At 37.0% G+C, this 21721-nt stretch overlaps 1 protein-coding gene across 17 annotated transcripts in view; it reads left to right on the top strand.

Annotated features, from left to right (window-relative positions):
• Positions 1–21721, top strand: part of ANK3 (ankyrin 3) — a 516597-nt gene that overhangs the window by 417741 nt on the left and 77135 nt on the right. For all 17 annotated transcript variants that reach the window (XM_037804170.1, XM_037804174.1, XM_037804175.1 and 14 more), the window contains 3 exons: positions 12549–12655; positions 17488–17712; positions 20422–20576. In XM_037804170.1, coding sequence (XP_037660098.1) covers positions 12549–12655; positions 17488–17712; positions 20422–20576 — 487 coding nt within the window. The remainder of the gene's footprint in view (positions 1–12548; positions 12656–17487; positions 17713–20421; positions 20577–21721) is intronic.

Genomic DNA, 21721 nt, shown 5'->3' with positions numbered 1-21721 from the left:
AGTGATTTGGGTGTTCTTTTTTCACTTTTATTTTGTATTCTTGTTCTGGTTCTTTCTGATGTGAGGAAAATGTTCAGAGATAGATTGTGGTAATGAACGCATAACTATGTTATCATACTGTGGACAGTGGATTGTATACCATGGATGATTGTATGGTGTGTGAATGTATTTCAATAAAACTGAATTTAATAAAAAAAAAAAAAAAAAGAGGTAGTCAGAGAGAAGAACCTCCTTACACTGTGCAAAACTGAGAAACATTTAATTCAGAGTTACATGTACATACTTTATATTTGAATTAAGTAAAAAAAATTTGTTAGTTCATGTCTATTTTGCCTCTGTGTATCTGTATAAATTTCAAAACAGTTTCTCTACAGTGATCAGTTTTTTTTGGTCTGAAAGTAGAAAAAAAGATTCTCAAATATTTAGAATTCCTAACACAGTGATACTTGATTTACTGTCAAATTGAAAACTTCTCTGTCATTGCCCAGTTAAAGTTGCTTTGACAAGTAAAGGTGGAAAATGAATACCTGTTAATCCCTTTGGAATTAACTTTCTGTGCCCTTGTAAATTTTCCTTTTCTACAAGAGTAGACCTCATCTGTACAAAGTACAGTTGACTCTTTATTATCCCAGTGCTGATTAATCAGTTTGCACATTAATCGCAGTTAAAGTACAGTTGAGACCCAGGATGGTTAGCACGGATTGCCGGTCACCCCCACCTTCCTGGGAGCCTTTGCTGGTTGAAAGTGGGTGTGGAGGCCAGAGGTGGGGAGGGGGTTGGGAAGGGGTAAACCCATCCCTTTTCCCTGCTGGACCTTAGTCATAATTAATCTGTAAACAACTTAATTCACCCCTGGGTAGTTGAGAATGGGCTATTTTTACTGTGATAGTGAGTTATCCATGAGCTCCCTACTCTTTACCTTCCCTTTATCAGTTCACTAAGAGTCACCCATAGATAACTGTTCTGAAAATGTATATGTAAATAGAATCATGTCTTCTATCTGTCAGAAGATCTCATTGCTTAAAGTGGTGATTCTAAACCCTGACTGCTCATGAAAATCATCTGGAGAACTTTTAAACTGAACATTGCTTAGCCCTGAATCTATGGGCCTGGGCCTGGGATTTGTAAATGCACCTAGGGTTGAGAGCCACTGATTTGTATAGTCAAGGTTCTTAACCAGGGTGCACATGAGAATCACCTGTGGCTCTTTAAAAACATGATGCCTTTGAAATCAGACCCTCCATGAGCAAGTTCCTGGGCAGGGGTGCTTTTTAAAGTTCCACGGATGATTCTGAGATGCACCTCTAGTTGGGAACCACTGACTTAAAACAACTCTGACCAGAATCCTTCTATATATTGGTTAGTCAACAGCTAATTTATTTGTTTTTATAAGCTCCGATTTGTGTGTACCCGGTTGTCTTAGAGTAACATCTGCAGTTGGAAACATTCCTCTCCAAATAAGTTAAGAAATAAAGCAAAGGGATGACACTAAACTGAAATCTGGTAGTCTGGGATGAATGTAACTGACTGGTTCTTTCATTTCTTCTGACATAATTATTGAAAGCAGCGGCCTGGGACTGCTTGTGTGATTACTTTGTATGATCCAGGTCAGCCAGTCCCTATTACAAGAACGGGATGCTTCCTGTTAGATGCCTTAAGTGTCTGGAGATAATAATGGTGGTGATGGAAACAGCTAATAGTTGAGCTCCTACTATGTTCCAGGCACTATTTTAAGTGCTTTACCAGTACTAACTTGTTTACATTTCACAACTGTATGAGATAATTTTCTTTTTTTCTCCCATTAAAAAGATGAAGAAATGAGGTAACAAGAGCTTAAGAAACCCACCCAGGAGACATAGCAAAGTCAGAACTGGACCCTAGCCATGTGGCTCCAAAACCTGCACCATATAGCTGGGAGGTCCATTATGAGAAAAAAATGAATCAAGAGCTCAAGGATCTTAGTTGTGTCCTCCAGGATCGAATCCTTGTTAATGTCAATAATATGGGGGCAATGCCATCATCTTGGGCCATTTATTAGCATTACAGTTGCTTTGATTGACCCTAGAAGTAGGTGTAAGACCAAAGGGTGTCTGCTCTAGGCAGAAGCATTTAATTCCATATTATTTCTAACTGAGTTATTTAAAGACATGTGAAGAGAAGAATTTCATTTCATGTACATGGGGTGTTTTGCCCTGTACCCCCTCCTGCTTTCTTTGGGTGGCAGCACCAGGATCTGATTGTCAAACCCCAACTCCCCCCACCTGCCACCCCAGTTTCTCAGTCAGTGCAGTTTAGAAGGGGCTGACAACCCTCCTTGATCCCAAGGATGGTGCCCAGGTCTGGCCAGTCAGAGCATTCCTTTTCTTGTAGTACAGTGATTAAGGTGAAAAGTGTAATCTATGCCAGTCTAATGAGACTCAAATTGGAGGTGCATATAGCCTTTTTGGAAAGGGAAAGACCACTGAGATTGCCAAGCTGTAAAGCTGATGTAAGGCTGAAGCTGCTGGGAGTTACCAAGAGGAGGGAGCCTGCCTTGTAAGTGAGAGGTTGCAGTGTGACAAGAAACAATCCCTACCATCCCTTCCATCGTTTGAGCCCTTGGACCCAGCCATGCCTGAAGTGAGCTCCACCCCAAGACTTCCAACTGTGGAAGGCAGTAAATAGTCTCAATATCTCCCCCGCTCTATGAGCAGGGAGTGTCTTAAGTAGTTTGATTTGCGTTTCTGTTCTCACTAAAATGCTTGCTATTGGTGGAGGTCAAACCTGGCATGAACATCCACACTTACAAGGGCAGCATAGAGAGTCCTCTGGCACCTTAAAGTGCCGTTCAGCCTTGAGGTTCAATTATTTTATGCTTTATCTGCAGAAATAAGTGTAATTAAATATAGTAGGAAAGTATATGCTGTGACTGAAGAGAAAAGCAACAAATGTTTGTGTTTCAAGCAAAAATTTTAAAAAAGAAGTCCCTTGGCAATCAACCAGTACAGAATGAACACCTTCCATTTCCTTTCACTTCTCTCATTTTAGGGGCAGGACATCTAAGAAAAGAGAAGAATAGGGCAGCTGCCCAGCCTTGCTCCCTCTCTCAGATTCGATTGCTTTCCTTTTGCAGACTCTCTCTTATACCAGATTTGCCCACACAGTTTATGTTAAGGGGATGAGTGGTAGAGCTTTCGATAATGACTGGTATGGAGAGTTTAACCAAAGTATTGTGTAAAAAGTTGTATTGGCTGAATTTTGACTGTGGAGATAATTTTGTAATTAATATTGGGGACCTCATTATAGCTGCCACATAGCGGAGGCTGGTTGTCACATCTTCCACCCCATATTTCTTCTCATTCATCTCACAGCCTAATATTCCTGTTCCTTTGGATTCATCTTTTTTGAAGCTAAGGATGATTTAATGTATATTTAGTTATATATTGTGCTATTTACTATGTGATACATTAGCAATTGGTGTTCAGATTATAGTATTCTTTAGGAGAAACTGTGCCTTTATATATTTTTTTCCAAGATCTAGGCAATTTTCAGTGATCTCAGTAGTGGAAAAGACTAATCCAAAAGGCTGGCTATGCCAAAATTCAGTTTTTCCTCCTGTACCCTTACCCTCTCTCTCTCTTGCCCTGCATATTAACCTTCCTATTTCCTTTGCAAAAGCTGATTTCTAAGGGGGCTGTAGAAACATGCATGGTGGCAGAAGGTAGCCAGCCTGGGATTAAAGATGTGCTAGAGATAGTCCTCTGGAAGATAAGCACCAGTGACTAGTGACATTTAATACTCTGCTTTCTCTCTTCAAAGTGCTTTGCCAGCATTACCCAGGTGATCCAGCCACCACCTCTTGCAGATTGGACAGCAAGATTGCAGATTTTGTTCTTAAGGTAGAGAGGTTGGTATGGTGACTTGCTTAAGGTGGTACAGTTAGTTTCGATGTCTTGAACTGGATGTTGATGTGTGAGAAATTGTTCAAGCCTCAACTTGCTTAGCCCCCATGTCGACCTTGACTCTCCTTCGTTTGTTGAAATTCACAGAAAAATTATCTCAAAATCAAATAGATTTGGAAATTCCAGAGAAGCAGCCTTCATTATGGCGTAGATTCTAGTCTGAAATAATTCTTAAGGGTAATGATAGTTGTCATCAAGAAAAGAAATAATTTAGAAAATAGAAAGACCTGCTTTCCCCCTTACAGTAAACCTATAACTTTTATTATTATTTTGTTTTATTGCTTGAATCAGGTTTTCTTTTATCAAAGCCATTTCTTAAAAGAATGTTTCCAAGCAGTTATGCTGGATGTTCAAACAGACCTGTGATCTATTTGGGTACCAGTTGGCCGTTTCACTCAATATCCATTGTAGGTCACAATAATTATAATGCATAGTGCGGTACCTGCAGCTTTTTTTTTTTTTTTTTTTTTTTTTTTTTTGTTAAAGAAGTCATCTCGTTTCATGCTTTCAGCCACTTACAGTATATATATTAAGTATATGTATTATCACTGCTACTTTGCAGATGAGCAGCTGGGGCTAGGAGGGGCTATTTAACTTGCCCAAAGCCATAAAGCTAATAGGTGGACTGCTCTGGCTTCTCCCTGTGGTCTGAAAAGGCATACACTATCCTAAAGTGCCACATGGAAGGATGCAATATTACATAAATTTAAGCACTAAATTATCTTCAATTGTAAAAATCTAGGAGTATTAGGATGATTGTTTTTGTTTGCATAGTAACTTAGAATTTTCAAATCACTGTCGTATTTCTTGGGTCATTCCAATTTCACAGTGAATTAGGGCAGTTAATATTATTCACCCATTACCCTAATGCAGAAGTGGAGGTTCAGTGAGGGTTTTTACTTGCCATTCACTTGGCTACACAGAGATGCAAACTAACTCAAACCCAAATCATCTTATTCTTTGTCTAGGGAAACCAACATCCTCATGGGTTCCCTTTGCCTTGGCATTTTCCAATTTGTAGTCACAGGGTGAAGTTATCGTTGACAAGCCTTTACTTTCCTGGGTTCCCAGTCTGGTTATGTCATCCAGCTATTATTCAACTAAATCATGTTTACAATTTTCCAGATTAGATGCACTGGGTTTTGCATGTCACCTGTTTTTGTGAGTCTACTGGGCACCATTGGCATTAGCATGTCAAGGTCACCAGTTAATTTGTGGGACCACCTTCTGTAGGCTCCTAGAGGCAACAGACTTGGCAGACAAGAAGCCCACCCCTTCAGTCCTGAACCCTAATTGGTGTCATCCAACACTAGGTGTTGACAGCAGCCTGGAGAATTACCTAACGTTGGTGTTAATTGGATTCTCTTTCTTTTGTTTGCTTGCAAACACTGTCTTGCCCCCTGCTTCTGTATTTGGTGCTGGACCTTTATTCCCAGACTTGGACTTTTGGGTGTGTACTTATTTAGGCCAGTGTGTACTTGCTTTCCTCTTTCGTCTGATGAATAGGGGTAGTGAGAAACTATTTTGGGAAAGTATTAAGCTCTTGGAGACGGTGATATCATCATTAGTCAGGCTTTGGACTCTATTGAATAATGTGCATTTTTATTTTAACAGTATCCTTGACATTACTTCCAACATGAAAAATGGTGTGCTTATGCATGTTACTTTTGACATGGGAGTAAAAGGTCTTTTATGTCAGTGTGAATTTTTCCTTAAAGGAGTGTTCTAAACTAAAGCCACCCATTTCTGGGATTCAACTATGTGTTGCCAAAAGAGAGCTGTGGACTTCTCTTTAACTAGAGAACACTACTTTCCCAGTAAATTTTAAAAGTGTCTTTGAACCTTAGTTTTCTCATTTGTAAAATGGGTATACTGTTATCATACTTGGCTTATGGGTTATGAGGATTCAAAAAACAAAGGAATATGAAGCCCTAAGGCAGTATTTGACATTGAGCAGATGCACAGTAAGTTGTGGTATTGTTGCTAACAAAGAAATTGAAAACTTTTGAGTCAATAAATAAGACCTAGGCACTTATAAGATGGATTCTTATAACTAAATGTAACTGAATGAGCTGTTGGTTTGATACAGGCACCCTGTGTATATAACTGTAAAGGCCCTGTGCGGGATTGGAATATTTTTGTTTGTTTTTGCTGTGTTTTCCCCACAAATTACCAGATTCTAACAAATGAGATAATATAAATGAAAGTCCTTTAAAAAGTTCACGGGGCTTTACACATGAAAGGAGACATTACTATAATTCGATGCTATCGCTGGCATTGGTGCCAGACATCTGATGTATATTTTCATTTAATCCCCATTTCAACCATATCCCCAATTTGAAAATGAGGAAATTGAAGCTGAGAAAACTTGAGAAATATGCTCAGAATCATAAAACTAGCAAGTGATTTGGGCATCTCTGAAGGGGCTTTCAAGAAGTAAAGATAAGGGAAAGTCAAAGTGAAAGTACATGCTTTATTCCTGATGGAGGCCAGGTTGAGGGCTGGCTTAGTGTTTGAGCCAAGTAAGTCTGCTAACTGAACCCCTAAATTAGGCAGACACTTCGCCCATGGCCAGCATTCCTGGCCCAAGACAGGCATATCCCTCACTGAAGCAAGCGCTGGAGCGGAGGAGGGTGCCAGCTCTCAGCGGCCAAGCTCAAGCCCAAGAGAAACGAGACTGGATCTGAATAGATTCTTCCCAGCAACCATCCCACATCTACCACTCAGATAAATCACTCTGCATTTCCAGGGCCAAAGTGAATATAAAGGGGCAGAGAGAGGCCCACAGTTAGGCAATTAAATTGCCTTTCCAAGAAAGAAAACTCAGGAGTGGGAAAGAAGTGTTTCCCACAAGTGGCAATGGCAATTTCCAAATGCAAGTTTGTGAATCAACTTCAAAGCCAAGCTTTTCCATGACACCCCTCCCTGCTCTGGGAAATTTAAGAGCCAGATCTACTTTCTCTCTTTTAACTGTCATCATATGTGGTGTCCTAATTGTTATTTAAAATGTCTACTTGTTCAGTAACAAAATGGAGGTAAAGCTTTTCATTGGTGCCATGTACAATAATATGTCAAAACATTTTGAAATTTATATTGCTTATTGAAATAAATAAATAGTTCCAATTCCTCAATTCAATTTTAAGTAAACCCTAGTCTTTAGAAATAAGTGTTTGGAGATGGTAGCTTGGAAATGAAGCTACGAATTCTGTCTCTATCTATAAAACCATAAGTTCAGGTGAATTTTCCTATTTTGGATTTAGATGGATACATTGTAGGAAGAGCATTTTGTTTGCCTGTATTAAGGTTATTAAATTTAGGTCTGCTTGTATTCTGAGCAACCTCCATGGGGGAAGAAGAAAAAAAATCCAACCTCATGAAGAGGAATTACTCTGGAACCTAAAAACATTGTTTGGGACTATAGCCCATTGTTTTGATCAAGTTTAGGCATTTGTTCATTTACTTTATACAAAGCTTCAAGAGCAGCAGAGAGTTGTGAGGAGAGTAAAGGAGTTAAGAAAGGACTCAGAGGGATGTGGAATCCCAGCATGCTGGCACACTTCCTGCCTCAATAAATATTAATGTTGGTGGTGATACCTTTTTGGGTGGTATAATTCATTGGTTCAGTAATTAATGTCACCAGTTTCTAAGAGTAGCAAAGGTAAATAATTTATTGTAAGTACCACAGAGGTGTGATATTATTTATTTACCAGAACTTTTTAAAAAGTGGGTCCATTGTGAAATATGATATCATGTCTCCAAATGTAGGAATTATAGTTTACAAAAAAAAAGAACTAGTGAGCAGTACCAACCCACTTTATCGTAAATATTTTGTCCTACTCTGAAAGTTGGTTGGTTGGTGGGGTTTCCATAAACCAGTATAAGTAATTGGTAAATGAGGTCAGACTAAGACCTACATCCTCTCTTTGATAAACCTGTACAGAATGTGGAAACTATCTGAAGCATTTTGGGGGATAGGACCTTTGTTCTGTAGACTTTTATTAACACCATTAATTACACACCCATCCACTGAATGCTTCCTCTCTTGTTGAATGCAGAAAAAAAATGTTCTGTATTCATGTTTATATTTTCCTTGAACCTCAGCAGGATAGTGGCTTGCACGTAAGCATTCTAAAAATTCTTTTCAATTTGATTTCAGTCAAGCAGGACGGTAATGTGGGTAACCTTGGAGGAGACGGAGATAATGTAATGAGGACAAACTTACTACAGATCATTATTCAATAATATCATTAACATAGCCTCCATAAAACAACACAGGACCATGTAAATACATGTAGAAAAAATTGATTTCAATTTTCAAAAACTTTGTAATTTAGAGTAATAGGTTTTATTTTCAAAGTTATACATATAAAAAATCATATCATTCTTACAAGACATACTTGTCAGAAAAAAAAACGAAACAGAATCCCCATACCTTCAGCATGCAATTTTTCCTTTCTGGGTACAACTGCTTAAAACGCATAGCGATGACTTTCTTATCACTTGCTTCAATGTCCCTAAATCATATGTATATGTTGCTCCTTGTTGGGTTCTTTCCTCCATTTCAGGCATTATTTATTGGCTTCCCAAAATGGAAGATGAAGCTTAAATTTTTTCATATCTCCCCTCTCCAACCACATACATTTCCCATTCCTCCCCCCCTTTTCCTCAAAACGCTTCTGTTTTGGTTGTACCTGTGTTTATATTATGTCTATGAAATGCTGTTCACAGATGTAAAGTGTATTATGATTGCTGTTCCTTTTTGGCACAATATTTTGTTTTCTCTGGAGATTTTTAATTTGCTTGGTGTTTTCTTTACATATCTCCCACAAACTTTCCCCCAGTTGTGCAAAACCTCTCTCAATGTGTTCACACCCACTAGGTGTTCTATCAGCTTCATTTACTTAAGTCGTCTCTCCTAGAGCTTTCTTACTTGTCAAGTTCCTTTTAGACCCACTGAACAGACGTCCTCTTGAGGTTCTCTTCGTCATTACCTTGAAGATTCCTTTTGTTTTCTCTCTGGTATGGGATCCTGTGTCTTCCTTTTTCTTGGTTTAGTCCTACATTTTGGTGGAGTACATTTTCCAATAGTTTCCTTAAGAGAGTTCAGGAGAAAAATATTTTTGAAATTAAATATATCTGAAAATGTCTTAATTCTATCTTCCCTCTTGTTTTTTGGTTTAGATGGTTATAAAATTCCAGGTTGAAAATCATTTCCTTTTTGTTATGGTTTGCTTATGCTGCTGTTTTGCAAAATACCAGAAATGGATTGGCTTTTATAAAGGGGGTTTATTTGGTTACAAAGTTATAGTCTTGAGGCCATAAAGTGTCCAAGGTAAGGCATCTACAATAGGGTACCTTCCCTGGAGAAAGACCATTGGCATCTGGAAAACCTCTGTTAGTTGGGAAGGCACGTGGCTGGCATCTGCTTCCTCCCAGATTGTGTTTCAGTATGGTGTTCTCCAAAAGGTCTGCATCAGCTTCCAACAGCCATCTTCAAAATGTCTGTCTCAGATGCAGCTCTGAGGTCCTTCTGTTTTGTGAGCTTTTATAAGACTCCAGTGAACCAATCAAGGCCCGTGCTGAATGGGTGGGGCCACACCTCCATGGAAACATTCAATCCGAGGTCACATTCTAACCAAAGGTGTCACTCACAGTTGGGTGGGTCACATCTCCATGGAAACAACCTAATCTCAATATCCCACGAGACTGGGTTAAAAGATGGTGGCTTTTTCTTGGGGGACATAATATATCCCAACTGGCATGCTTTTATAACATTGAAAGGATTGTTCCATTGCCTTTAACTTCTGTTTTTGCTGTTGAAGAGTCTGATGGAAGTCTGCCATCTGTGCCCATTGTTGCTCTGTCTGTGCTTTTAGGATTTGTTGTTGACTCCAAGTTCTGGAATTTCATGATGTACCATTGTAGGGTCCACATTCATCCGTGATGCTGGTCACCTAGTGGCTCCTTTCACTCTGGAAATGCACGCTTTGAACTCTGGGAAAATTTCTTGAGTTGTTTCTTTGATTTCTTCTCTTTTTCTCTTTCTAGAACTTCTCTTTTTTTTTTTTTTTTTTTTTTTTTGGAGTGTGTTGAGAGTTGGACCTCCTAAACTGGTCCTCTGCTGTCTTATATTTTCTCTTCTGTTTTCTATTTTTTAAAGTTTTCCTCTATTTCCCAGGAGTTTTGTTTTTTTTTTTCTTTAACTCTGATGCTAGCTTTGTTATTTTCTAAGAGTTCTTTTTACTTGAGGTTTTTTGTTTTTTGTTTTTTGTTGTTTTACAGATATAAAAAGATCTTAGCCCTCTATGAGTATATTAATGAATATTAAGTTTTCTTCCTCCTGAAAATTCTGTTTCCTCAAAAATGACTTTTGTTCTGTTTGCTTGTTAATTCTTTCTGTTTTTCATTAGATGCCTTTCTTAACTGTCTAGTGATTCTTGGTTATCTGCTCACTAATATGCTCTCTGGATGCTCTCTGCATGGTATTTGGCTTGTCATCCATGATTTCCACTGAACGGTAAGGCTGGGACTCTTCACTGGGAAATCCCAATTGGCAGATCAGAATCCCCAGAGAAAACTTTCCCCAAATTCTGCCTGAAGGCTCTGCCCCTAGATGTCTGTGTTCTAGGGCCAGTAAGGGAAGAAGGCTGGGGGTCTGAACATTTAGTATGTATGCTTTCAATTAATCCCCGTCTTCAGTATGGTGCCTCTGTCTTCAACTGTACTATCATCCCTCAGATCTGAGATATTTTTAACTCCCTTGGAAAATACATCTCCAGTCTGCTGCTAAGGCTTAGGGGGGGTGGCAATTATTTGGCTACTCATATGGAAGTAGACAATGGATTATGAAAGTCATCACTTTTTAAACAGACTTTCAACCAATCCTTTGTTTTCCTGCTGATGTCTTTTCTCCTTGTGTGTGTGTGTGTGTGCGTGTGTGTGTGTGTGTGTGTTCATTTAAATACTTGACTGCCATTTTTACTGGGTTTTTGGTAGCAAGCAGATCATTAGGGCAGAAATTGAGCTTGATTTTTAAAAAAAATCTATGGGATGACATCTTTCCTCAGATTTGGAATGTTCTCAGCAATCGTGTATTGAAACATAGTTTCTGCATTATCCTCTTTCTCTCTCCAACTTCTAGGAGTCCAATTACACATATTTAAAAATGTTTTGCTGTATTCCACAGGTCTCATGATGTTTTCTGTGTTTTCCATTTTTTTTGTCTATGCTTCATTTTGTATATTTTTCCATTGACTTGTTTCAATTTACTAACCTTGTTTTCTATTGTGTTTAGTTCAGAATTGACATTCTATTGAGAACTGAACAAATGCTTATTAGTTTCTTTCTTAGATATATTCCAGGGCCCTGTTGAGTTCTCCACCTTTTAATATATTTTCTCTCTTTTCCTCTATTTTCTTAAACATACTGGTCATATTTACTGTAATGTTCTTGTTAGCTTACCTCAATATTTAGGTGACCTGGGAGTCTATTTGTAATGTCTGAACTTTTTGTTTTCATTTTCATTAATGTGGTCTAGCCATGCTCAGCAATTGTTGATTAGTATTGGGCATAATATATTAAAAAAAATTGTTGAGATACTTGGTGATGAGATACTCCTCCAGAGAGGATTCACCCTTCCTTTGCTAGGCAGATAGAGGCTGCTGATCATTTTAATCCAATCAAGGTTTTACTGAAATGAGGCTGGTTTGCCACTCTGGTAAAGCTCAGACTACCTGTGCTTTGTCCTTGGTTCTTCGGAGTCCTTATTTGGAATCCTGGGGTGATCTTCAGGCCCCCCACCCCCTTACGAGTCCCACACTTTTTCTCATGAAACTGCTGAAGAGTTCCCCTCCACTTTTCAGGAATTTTCTGATTAGGTTTTTAGCTTCCTGTTTTGCACAGCCTCAAAATTCAGCAAATGTTCTTAGCAGAAAACAGTAGGGTGCTTGAGGTTACCCAAATCTCCACCAGAACTCTCCTGGTTTCTGTTTCCCAGCAGTGGCCCCTGTAGGTCCACAGCCCAAATTCTGCTTGCATTGATAGTTGACAAATGCCCCCCAAGTTAAAAATGGCAACAAAAAGTCGGCTTTACCCTTTAAGATCTTCTCCTCTCCCTAATTAACTCTAGTTCTTGATGCCTCAGCTGCTGCCGGCTGCATTCAGACATGATTGCCATATTTTATCTGTCTTCCTTTGCAGAAGCACTAGACTACTGCTAGCCACTATCCCACTTGGGAACAGAAGTCATGAAGATTGAATTATTTTTATTTTGAGGACTGAGAAAGAATTTTACAACTGTTACAGGAGTAATTTGGAGATGTGTTGAAGTGCTTAAAATCATGGTTGGAAATTACTTCTGTGATATTCCTTTTGCCATGCAAATTACCCAGAGTGCTTTCTTACAAGATTGAAAGAACACAGTGTATCAAAGACTTTATTTTTTAACTTTCTTGTACTCAGACTTAATGTAGACATTCATGGAGAAGGATTTAAAAATTGCGTATTTTGAATGTTAGGAGATCTGGAATTGTAGAGAAATTCAGATATATTTTGTAGATTCAAAGTCTTGTGTGGGTTGTTGATGCAATATACTCTTTTATTTTTCAGCATCTAACATTCACAAGGGAATTTGATTCAGATTCTCTTAGACATTACAGCTGGGCTGCAGACACCTTGGACAATGTCAATCTTGTCTCAAGTCCTGTTCATTCTGGGTAAGTCACCCTAATTTCATTTTTCCTTTATACTATTAAATTAACATTGCATTATTATTTACAGCTATAAATTCAAATTGATAAACTTTATATGTATGAAATACTGATCTTTGAAAGGACTTCATTAGTGAGTATATGTATTTGTGACATGTATTTGTAAATCATTAGTAAAGAGATTTTTTTTTTTCCTAAGCAAATATGCCTAAATATTTTTATTGGTAAAAGCACAGTGTTAGAAAGGAAATGAATCAGATTATTTGTTGAGGTGAAATTTCCTAGCTATTCTGGTATGTCTTCTAGGTCTTTAATTTTCCATCACAGGGAAAAAAAAAGTAATTTCTCTTAATTTTACTATTCAAATGAAATTTTGTTTCTGGGTATCTCATTTCCTTTCCAATAAAATCAAATTTTTAGGTATTTCTGTTGCTCCCTGTTTGATTACTTTTGTGCTTTGCTTCTGATGATAAAATTTCACTTAAAGGTTTAGTTTTTAAAAATAAGTAGTAAAAAAAAAAAAATTAGTGAGCTCTAGTGTCTCATCTTCTCCCATGTGATACTGATCTTTGATTTGACAAAGGATTTGTTTTCTGTGATTTTCCCTTTAAAAAGAAAATATGCACTTGGAAACTTCCGGTCACAGTTGGTACGTACTGCATTCCTGAAATAAAATTTTACTTACTTTGGATTAAATTGCAATTATAAAAACAGAAAGAAAGAAATTTACTTAGAAAAAGGTAGAAATTATGTACTCCAAAAGTGCAATAGTAAAAACCACATCAAACAGACCTCCTCATTGCTGCCCCATTGGTCAGCAAAATTTGAGGCTGCAGGCTAAAAGGAGAACTGCCTTGACTACTAAACTGATGAAGTATTTTAGATGTTGGATTCTTTACTTGTGGGATAATTAATATCCATACAAAAGGAATAGAAACAATCCATTGAAATGATGAAAATCTCAAGGTATTATTGCCTCTCACATTGGCAATTAGGCCATAAATTGGTTGTGATTCAGGGCAAGGGCAGATTAATTTGGAATTTGAAAAGGTAGTAATTAACATTCATAAAGTGCCTTATATATTTTATAAAGTGTTTTCTGCTGTTTCTAATTAAAATAAATTGGACTAGCTAACCCTTACCTAATGCTTTTTATGTACTCGACATTGTGCTTTTTTACATGTATTGTGTTATTTAGTATTTATTTGGACTTTAAAATGACACTCTGAGATAGGTATTACTCATTGTCCCCATTTTACAGATGAGAAATCTCAGGCTCAGAGGACTCTGCTGATTACTTAAAGTAACATTACAGATTTGTGGCATCTTGACACCACAACATAAAAAAACAACACCAAAGGCCCCACATCACTTCAATATCATTCAAATGGAGATAATTTACACGAAAGTACTTTATAAACCATAAACTACATGTTGAGTTTTGAGTCTTTGAGTCATTAACATTGTATTCCTTGACCTCGATTAGAAAATCCTTTAATTATTATAGTGAATACTAATTTTTAAACTGCTTAAAATATTAATTTATATTAGATGTATATGAGTCCAGAATTGCTAAGGTTAAAAAAAAAAAACAGATTTGAGGAGGAAAATATAAACTGATAAGGATACAATTCAGTGGGCAGAAATGCTGAAGAATTCTTTGATTCAAGCTTGGTGAATTGCCAATGAGTTACAAAGACCTAGAACCCTCACTGTACTCTCTGCATATGAAAGAAAAGTACTAGGGTTTGATTTAGTAAACTGAGAAGTTGAGGAAGGAAAAGATAATAAAATCAGATATAAACTTTCCCTTTTATCAGAGATAGTGAAGTGTTTGTATATGTAAATTATCTTCCCCTTCTTTTGAACTTATTGAAGACAGTAGACATGTGCAGTAAGGCAAAATTAAGGGCAGCTAGTGTGGGCTTCTTTGAAAAGGAAAATAATGTCGACTTGGCATGTATTTGGAAATATTTCACTAATGCCAGGCCTATGGAGTAGTGAATATAGCCACATAAAGCAAATATTTTTCCAGGTTGTCCCACAAATGCTAAATGCCTCGGTTTCATTTTCTGATGGTTTTTATTTTTCCTTTGCTTATCATTGACATTTTCTGTTGCTTGCTTCTAATTATCTTACATTAATTTTTCCCATTTGCTTTTTAAATTATTTTGCAGCTATTCTTCTCCACTTCCTCAGTATGATTCAAGGTGATAACTGTGTCCTTTATGTGAACCATCCTTTTGTATTTTTAGTTTATGTGAATTTTTCCCACAATTAGATTGTGTCAGTGTCTGTGTGTATCAGCATTTGTCATCCTCTATTCCTAAAGCTAGAAATATTTGTGTGTTAACTCGAGAATCATTTGTAGAGATCATGCTGTTGTTTAAATATTAATAAGGTGCAAATAGGATTAAACATCACTTTTTAATTCGTTTCTATAAGTTATATTGCATGAAATTTTATTTTGCACAGAATATATGAGTTTGGAAAACAAATTACTGTATTTTATAATGTTATGGAGTAATAGGACCTACTATCCTGCTTGTCAAATACTTCCACCTTTCCCTAGTTTGTTGGCACTGTAAACTTGAAAACCTCAGAACAATAAATGATCATTAATGAGCAGCAACTATACACTAGGTGCTAAGCAGAACATAGAGAAAGAGTCTTCCAGTTTGTTGTTAAAATCATCTTAGTGTTTTTCCATTTATTTCTGATATTCTTCATAGCTGGGATATTTTTATATCAATGCTAATAACCTTCTTACACTACCTTCAAACTGCTCAGCAACAAGCTGGTTGTTTTTTTTTAGTATTAGTAACCAAGTCTGACCTAGGCAGTTTCTAAGCATGATTAGCAAAATAGTTTTTGTTCATCAGCTCACTCAATAAATACTGAATGTGTGCTTGCTTTTGCTATGTGTGGGCACTGTGCTCAGCACTGCCAGTCAGGTAGTGAATGAGACAAACCTGATTTAAATTACTATCTAGATTTTTGAGACTCAGCTGTTGCCAGGGTAAACATTACCCTCTCAGTGGAAACATTCCAGTCTTTATTTTTACTCCTACAGCTGAATTTTCAAGCCCAGATTTTGTCTGAATCCTTTTTAATACGTTCTTTATTATTCCCAATTAGGATTTCATTTTTAATGCTGGGGAACATCAGATTTTGCCTTCATTACTGAGTTAAGGCAGTTGTTAATTTTCCATATATATGTATGTGTGTATACGTATGGGTATATGTATATGTAAAGGCATTCCAAAACAATTTCAAGTGAGCCTGGTATCATCTAGCATTGGAAAAAATTCATTTTGTCCTAGTTATCAAGTACCTTTGTCTTTGACTAGGGAGGAGATTTTGTTTTGGTTTCCTTTTGGTTTTGGAGAGAGGTCAGTCTTTTCCCCCGTTGCCTTAAATATTATTATGGTCCCAGTCTCTCAAAGTCGGTAGGACATAAGTTAATCTAAAGTAAACTGGTTATATCCAAAATGAGTGAAAGGGTGTGAAGGTGATGTCCAATCTGCTGATGACCAGAATTGGTGCTGAAAATCTGACTGGCTGAAAAACAGATCCTTTCCTACTGCCTTTGTCCGTGAGGATCCCAGGCCAATTTGTTTTGTTGAGGAGGTCACTCTTCCAGGGTCAAGAGGTATCACTCTTAGGAAAGGGTTCCTCCATGCAAGGGCTTACAGTCTACTTGCAGGACGTTAGCACTGTTTTAGATGAACAAATGGTAGAACATTTTGATGGATGGGTTTTTTTTTTCCCTCCAAAAATATTTTAAGTATTCAGTCAATTTTCTAATTATCAACATTTGGTGCTGTTCTGGTAACAAAGCACATTTTCAAATGTGAAAATTAGAGTGCAAAGATTCACGTTTCTCTTCCTCTGTTCTGACTTGCACTCTTTCTTTTTGTGTTGGGCTCGCTGATTTATGCTCACCAGAGTGCTTTGTAATACTTACCCACAGTGGGAGGACTTATGTAGGGCTTTTGTCCACAAGTGTGTGATTGGAATGAGGAATTCCAATAGGCTCTTATGCAGCTGTGATGCAATTAATTTCTTTACATTTCCATATTTACATGCAGACAAGCATTTTTTCTTCATTAGCTTTAATGTAAAGTTCGATGGCAGCATTATGTAATTTAGAAATGTTTTCTAAAAAGTCTAAGTTACCATTATTTGTAATGTAGGTAATTTCAAACAGTTTTTTAGCCCAAATTTATACTGAAAAGATTAAATCCCTTTCCATCAAAATTGCCTTAGCAAAACTCATCACCTTCTGCTTTTACTCATTAGTTCTGCTTCATGATAGTAAAAATTATAGAGTGTTGGTATGATTAAGAACACAATCATTTGTGAGTTATATGTGTGAAGACATACTGTGGAGTTTCATCTTACTTGTAGGGGAGACGGATTCCATAGTCATCAAGTAGCCAAAACCACTTATAGATAAAGTGATTCTTGACTATTCCTTAAACCACCCATGAATACCATTTACAGTGGTGATTTTTAAGCATGACAGTTCTTTAATAGCCAGTTTTTTTACAACTTTAAAACATTCACTATTCCTCCAATTTGAGCATCTGATAAAGTGGTGGATTTACTTTAGGGGCCCAGGTTCCACCATAAATTAGTTGTCCTGTTTCAGTTTTTGCCCAGCACCTGAATTAAATGCATGTTTGATGTGACTCCACCGTATTTATTTCCAATTTATCTTTAAAGAGAGGAAAGGATAGCTGCCTTGTCTGTCGCTTCAAACTATTAATTTCAAAACCTGCAGTGAAAATGGTGTATTTCTATCCTTGATTTGGCCTCTGGTCTTCTCCCTGCAGATTTCTGGTTAGTTTTATGGTGGATGCCCGAGGTGGCTCCATGAGAGGAAGCCGTCACCATGGGATGCGAATCATCATTCCTCCACGCAAGTGTACGGCCCCCACGCGAATCACCTGCCGCTTGGTAAAGAGACATAAACTGGCCAACCCACCCCCCATGGTGGAAGGAGAGGGATTAGCCAGTAGGCTGGTAGAAATGGGTCCTGCAGGGGCACAATTTTTAGGGTAAGTGGATTTGTTACTTTTAATCTTGGCCCTCATACCACGTCTTTGATTTTTTTACCCTTGTTAATTCAAATAGTTAACCATTGAAACTACTTAGTTGGACCATTTTGATTGAAAAACTGTAATTCTGTGAAAAGCTATTGGACTGATAACTTCCTTAATTCAGTTTGCTGGTCAAAGATTTTACTAACCAAGAAGCATGTTCTCTGCTTAGTGAGTGCATGGAGCCTGACTAGTCTCGATAGAAGTCAAGGCACCATTGTTAGGAAACAATACAATGCTGGAATCACCACATGGAATAAATAGCTACTTTGGGTACATGCCTTTTTGAAGATAAATTTTTAGGGAAACAATCTACTGTGATATGGTAAATACAGAAAGGAAAAATAAATTTAATTCATTTTCTGAGGTGGCACTTGGGTGCAAATTAGGCAGGCTCTGTCATGACAGACAGTTTGTTCATAATTTCCCCTTCTCGTTTCTCTTCCTGCTGCATGGATGTTATTCAGTAAACTGCATCTTCCTACCAATCCTCCCCCTGTAAATGAGGGTGAGAGCTTGGTTAGCCGAATCCTGCAGCTTGGGCCTCAAGGAACAAAATTTATTGGGTAGGATCTTTATAGACAAGATACAGAATGTCTACAATTTTTTTCTTTTCATTTTCAATTTTTCTGTCACACCCATGGTCTTATTCTTGTCTTACTTTTACTTTTAAGTTTTTTAGTGCTTTCAGTTGATGTGTGTCACTGAAAGAAAAAAAATACCATAGTGGCTTGACTTAATGTAGCATTGCTACCGATCTTGTGCTTTTCAAGCATGTGGAATTCACTGCAAGCATTCTGCTTTCATAACTTTGTGCTTTTGTAAACTTTTCTTTAATTTGAAATGTTTCAACTGCATATAATGCTTTCTAAGACCGAATGATAATCTTTAGTTTTCACCCAGTGTAAGACAAGGTGTTTGCAGGCTTTGAATCAGCATTTGCTATAAACGGCTGTGTGTGTGTATGTGTGTACGTATGTATGTATATATGTGTGTGAGTGCAATTGCATTTTAAATATAAGTACTTATGAGCTCTATGTAACCTTTACTTTGAGAAGGAAAAATCTTAAATAAGTAAATAAGATTTTGAATGATGTTGAGGATACAAAATATTTAAAGCAAACTAAATAGGCAACAGACTATTCTAAAGTTATTAAATTGTTTTGTTCTGTTTTGTTTTAAGCTGAAATGTATTGGTATTTATTTGTTCGCTTGTTTGTCTGATTGGTGTTTTGCCTTGGCAGTCTGCATGAGGAAACCTGTTATGAAAAGTTATGCTTGGCTTTCACCTTGGTCAAAGACCCTTGTTCATACCTTTTCTCCAATACTGTTGAATGTCATACACGAAGCCACATTCCTGAAATATTTACAGAGACAGTATCTGACACGTTACCTGCAAAGATTGTATCTTGCTCTCAAAAAAAATTTTTTTATGTTAATTAAGGTGTGGTTAAAAACTATGGTAAATATCTTAACTCTTGGAATTATTAACATTAAGAATCATTGATTTTGTTTCTATCAATTAAAAGCATTTTTAAATTATTTTTAAATTTCCTTAATTTGAATGAGTTATAATTATTATGTGAAACAAAATTTATCACCTTCATTTTAAGTGAATGCTTTTAAATATTCATTTGTTTTATACTTGTTATTTGGCCATTAAAATTATTGTCCCTTTTATGCTCTTATCTATTTAAGCTTGTCTCTTCTGTTATCACAGGTACATAAACACTTAGGTTAAGAGGTGAGGTTACATACAACCTCTGTAGGAGAATAACGATACTGTCTACTTAAATGTCATAAAAAAGCTGCACAATCCAACTACATAAACTGTATGTGATTGTGATCTGCTTACTTCCATTCGTCTTTTTTAAATATCTATCCTAATTTAAAATTTAAGAAAATTATTTTCCCATGGCTTGATTGGCTTTCTTCAATTGCAGCCATTCTTTCACATTCCTTTGCAAAAGGACACTGTCAAATATTAATATATCATTATGTGATGATTTCAAACCAATAAGTACTTTTTCAGAAAGTTTAAGTATTCCTCTGAAAGTTATACTAGAGCCAGGAAATGAAGCTGCCTGCTACCATTTCACAAATTGAAAAACCAGGGAAACTGTTTTAACTATACAGGCCATAAAAATCCAACTGACTTTTGGAGGGAGTGGATTATTATATTGATTGTTTTCTTGCCAAGGGTGGGGGGGCAGATATAAGTAATCTTTCATAATAGGAAATTTACAGAATTTTTTTAAAGAAATGACTGTGTCCTTTTAAATCATTAGCATTTTGTATTATATGATATCCCTGTCAAGTTTTTAAAAATGGACCGAACTTTCTATTTTTCTTATGGTCTATTTTGGTAACATTCAATTCCTTGATTCAAAATTCCTGTTTACATGTGCTGAATATTTAGCCCCATTAGATCCAATGCCTAACAGATAGTAGGCCCTGAAGAATTGTTTGCGAATGAATGAATGATGGCATGTTATCAGGCTTCTAATATATTATTATTTAATTAGCATATGATTCTGCAGCTTTGAAATCATTCCCAACCTTAGTGGCACCTCTGATTTTCAAATGAGTACTGTTAATGAAACATTTTTTAAATATACTATAGGTGTATTTAAATGAATACCAAAATAATGTGGAATTTTTTTCCAGCCCTGTCATAGTGGAAATTCCTCACTTTGGGTCAATGAGAGGAAAAGAGAGAGAACTCATTGTTCTTCGAAGTGAAAATGGTGAAACTTGGAAAGAACATCAGTTTGACAGTAAAAATGAAGATTTAACCGAGTTACTTAATGGCATGGATGAAGGTAAATATGTGTCTGTAAATGTCAGCAGGCAAAAATCAACAAAGGAATGACCTGACCAAATGTGATGATATCTGAATTTCACAGGTTTTTATTTTGAGTTAAGGTTCAGGTTCCTGAGCATTTATGGCTGTTTATCTGTCTAAGGCACGAAGTTCCATTTAATCGAAGCACTCCCCCACCCCACCCCCACCAATACAAATGTCCAAATATTCTGATAGTTCTTTCAGTCTTTAATCAAATATATGAATCTTTCCAAAATCCAAGAAGGTTTTCTGAATAAAAAATGGCAAAAGAGAGGGTGAAATAACAATGGAAGGTATGCAAAGCATGCAGAGCATTTTTAAGGAGAGACATTCACATTTTATTTCTGGAATTATTATTTCCATACCCTTTTTGCTCATCTCATTCAGTTTTGTCCCAGACTATTTCAGTGCCCTTCATGATTTTTTTTTTTTATTAAATTCAGTTTTATTGAAATACATTCACATACCATACAATCATCCATGATATACAATCCACTGTCCACAGTATGATAACATAGTTATGCGTTCATCACCACAATCTATCTCTGAACATTTTCCTTACATCAGAAAGAACCAGAACAAGAATAAAAAATAAAAGTGAAAAAAAAACACCCAAATCATCCCCCCATCCCACCCCATTTGTCCTTTAGTTTTTATCCCCATTCCTCTACTCATCCATACACTAGATAAAGGGGGTGTGATCCACAAGGTCTTCACAATCACACTGTCACCCCTTGTAATCTACATTATTATATAATTGTCTTCAGGAGTCCAGACTGCTGGGTTGGAGTTTGGTAGTTTCAGGTATTTACTTCTAGCTATTCCAGTACATTAAAGCCTAAGAGGTGTTATCTATATAGTGCATAAGAATGTCCACCAGAGTGACCTCTCGACTCCATTTGGAATCTCTCAGCCACTGAAACTATTTCATCTCATTTTGCATCCCCCTTTTGGTCAAGAAGATACTCTCAGTCCCACGATGCCGGGTCCACATTCATGCCCAGGAGTCACATTCTGCATTGCCAGGGAGATTTACAACCCTGGGAGTCGGGTCCCACGTAGCAGGGAGGGCAGTGAGTTCACCTGTCGAGATGGCTCAGTTAGAGAGAGAGAGCCTTCATG

The sequence above is a fragment of the Choloepus didactylus genome, chromosome 15 (genome assembly GCF_015220235.1).
Source record: "Choloepus didactylus isolate mChoDid1 chromosome 15, mChoDid1.pri, whole genome shotgun sequence".
Taxonomy (NCBI): Eukaryota; Metazoa; Chordata; class Mammalia; order Pilosa; family Megalonychidae; genus Choloepus; species Choloepus didactylus.
The sequence above is the reverse complement of the archived record's forward strand: the minus strand, read 5'-3'. Positions and strand labels throughout refer to the sequence as shown.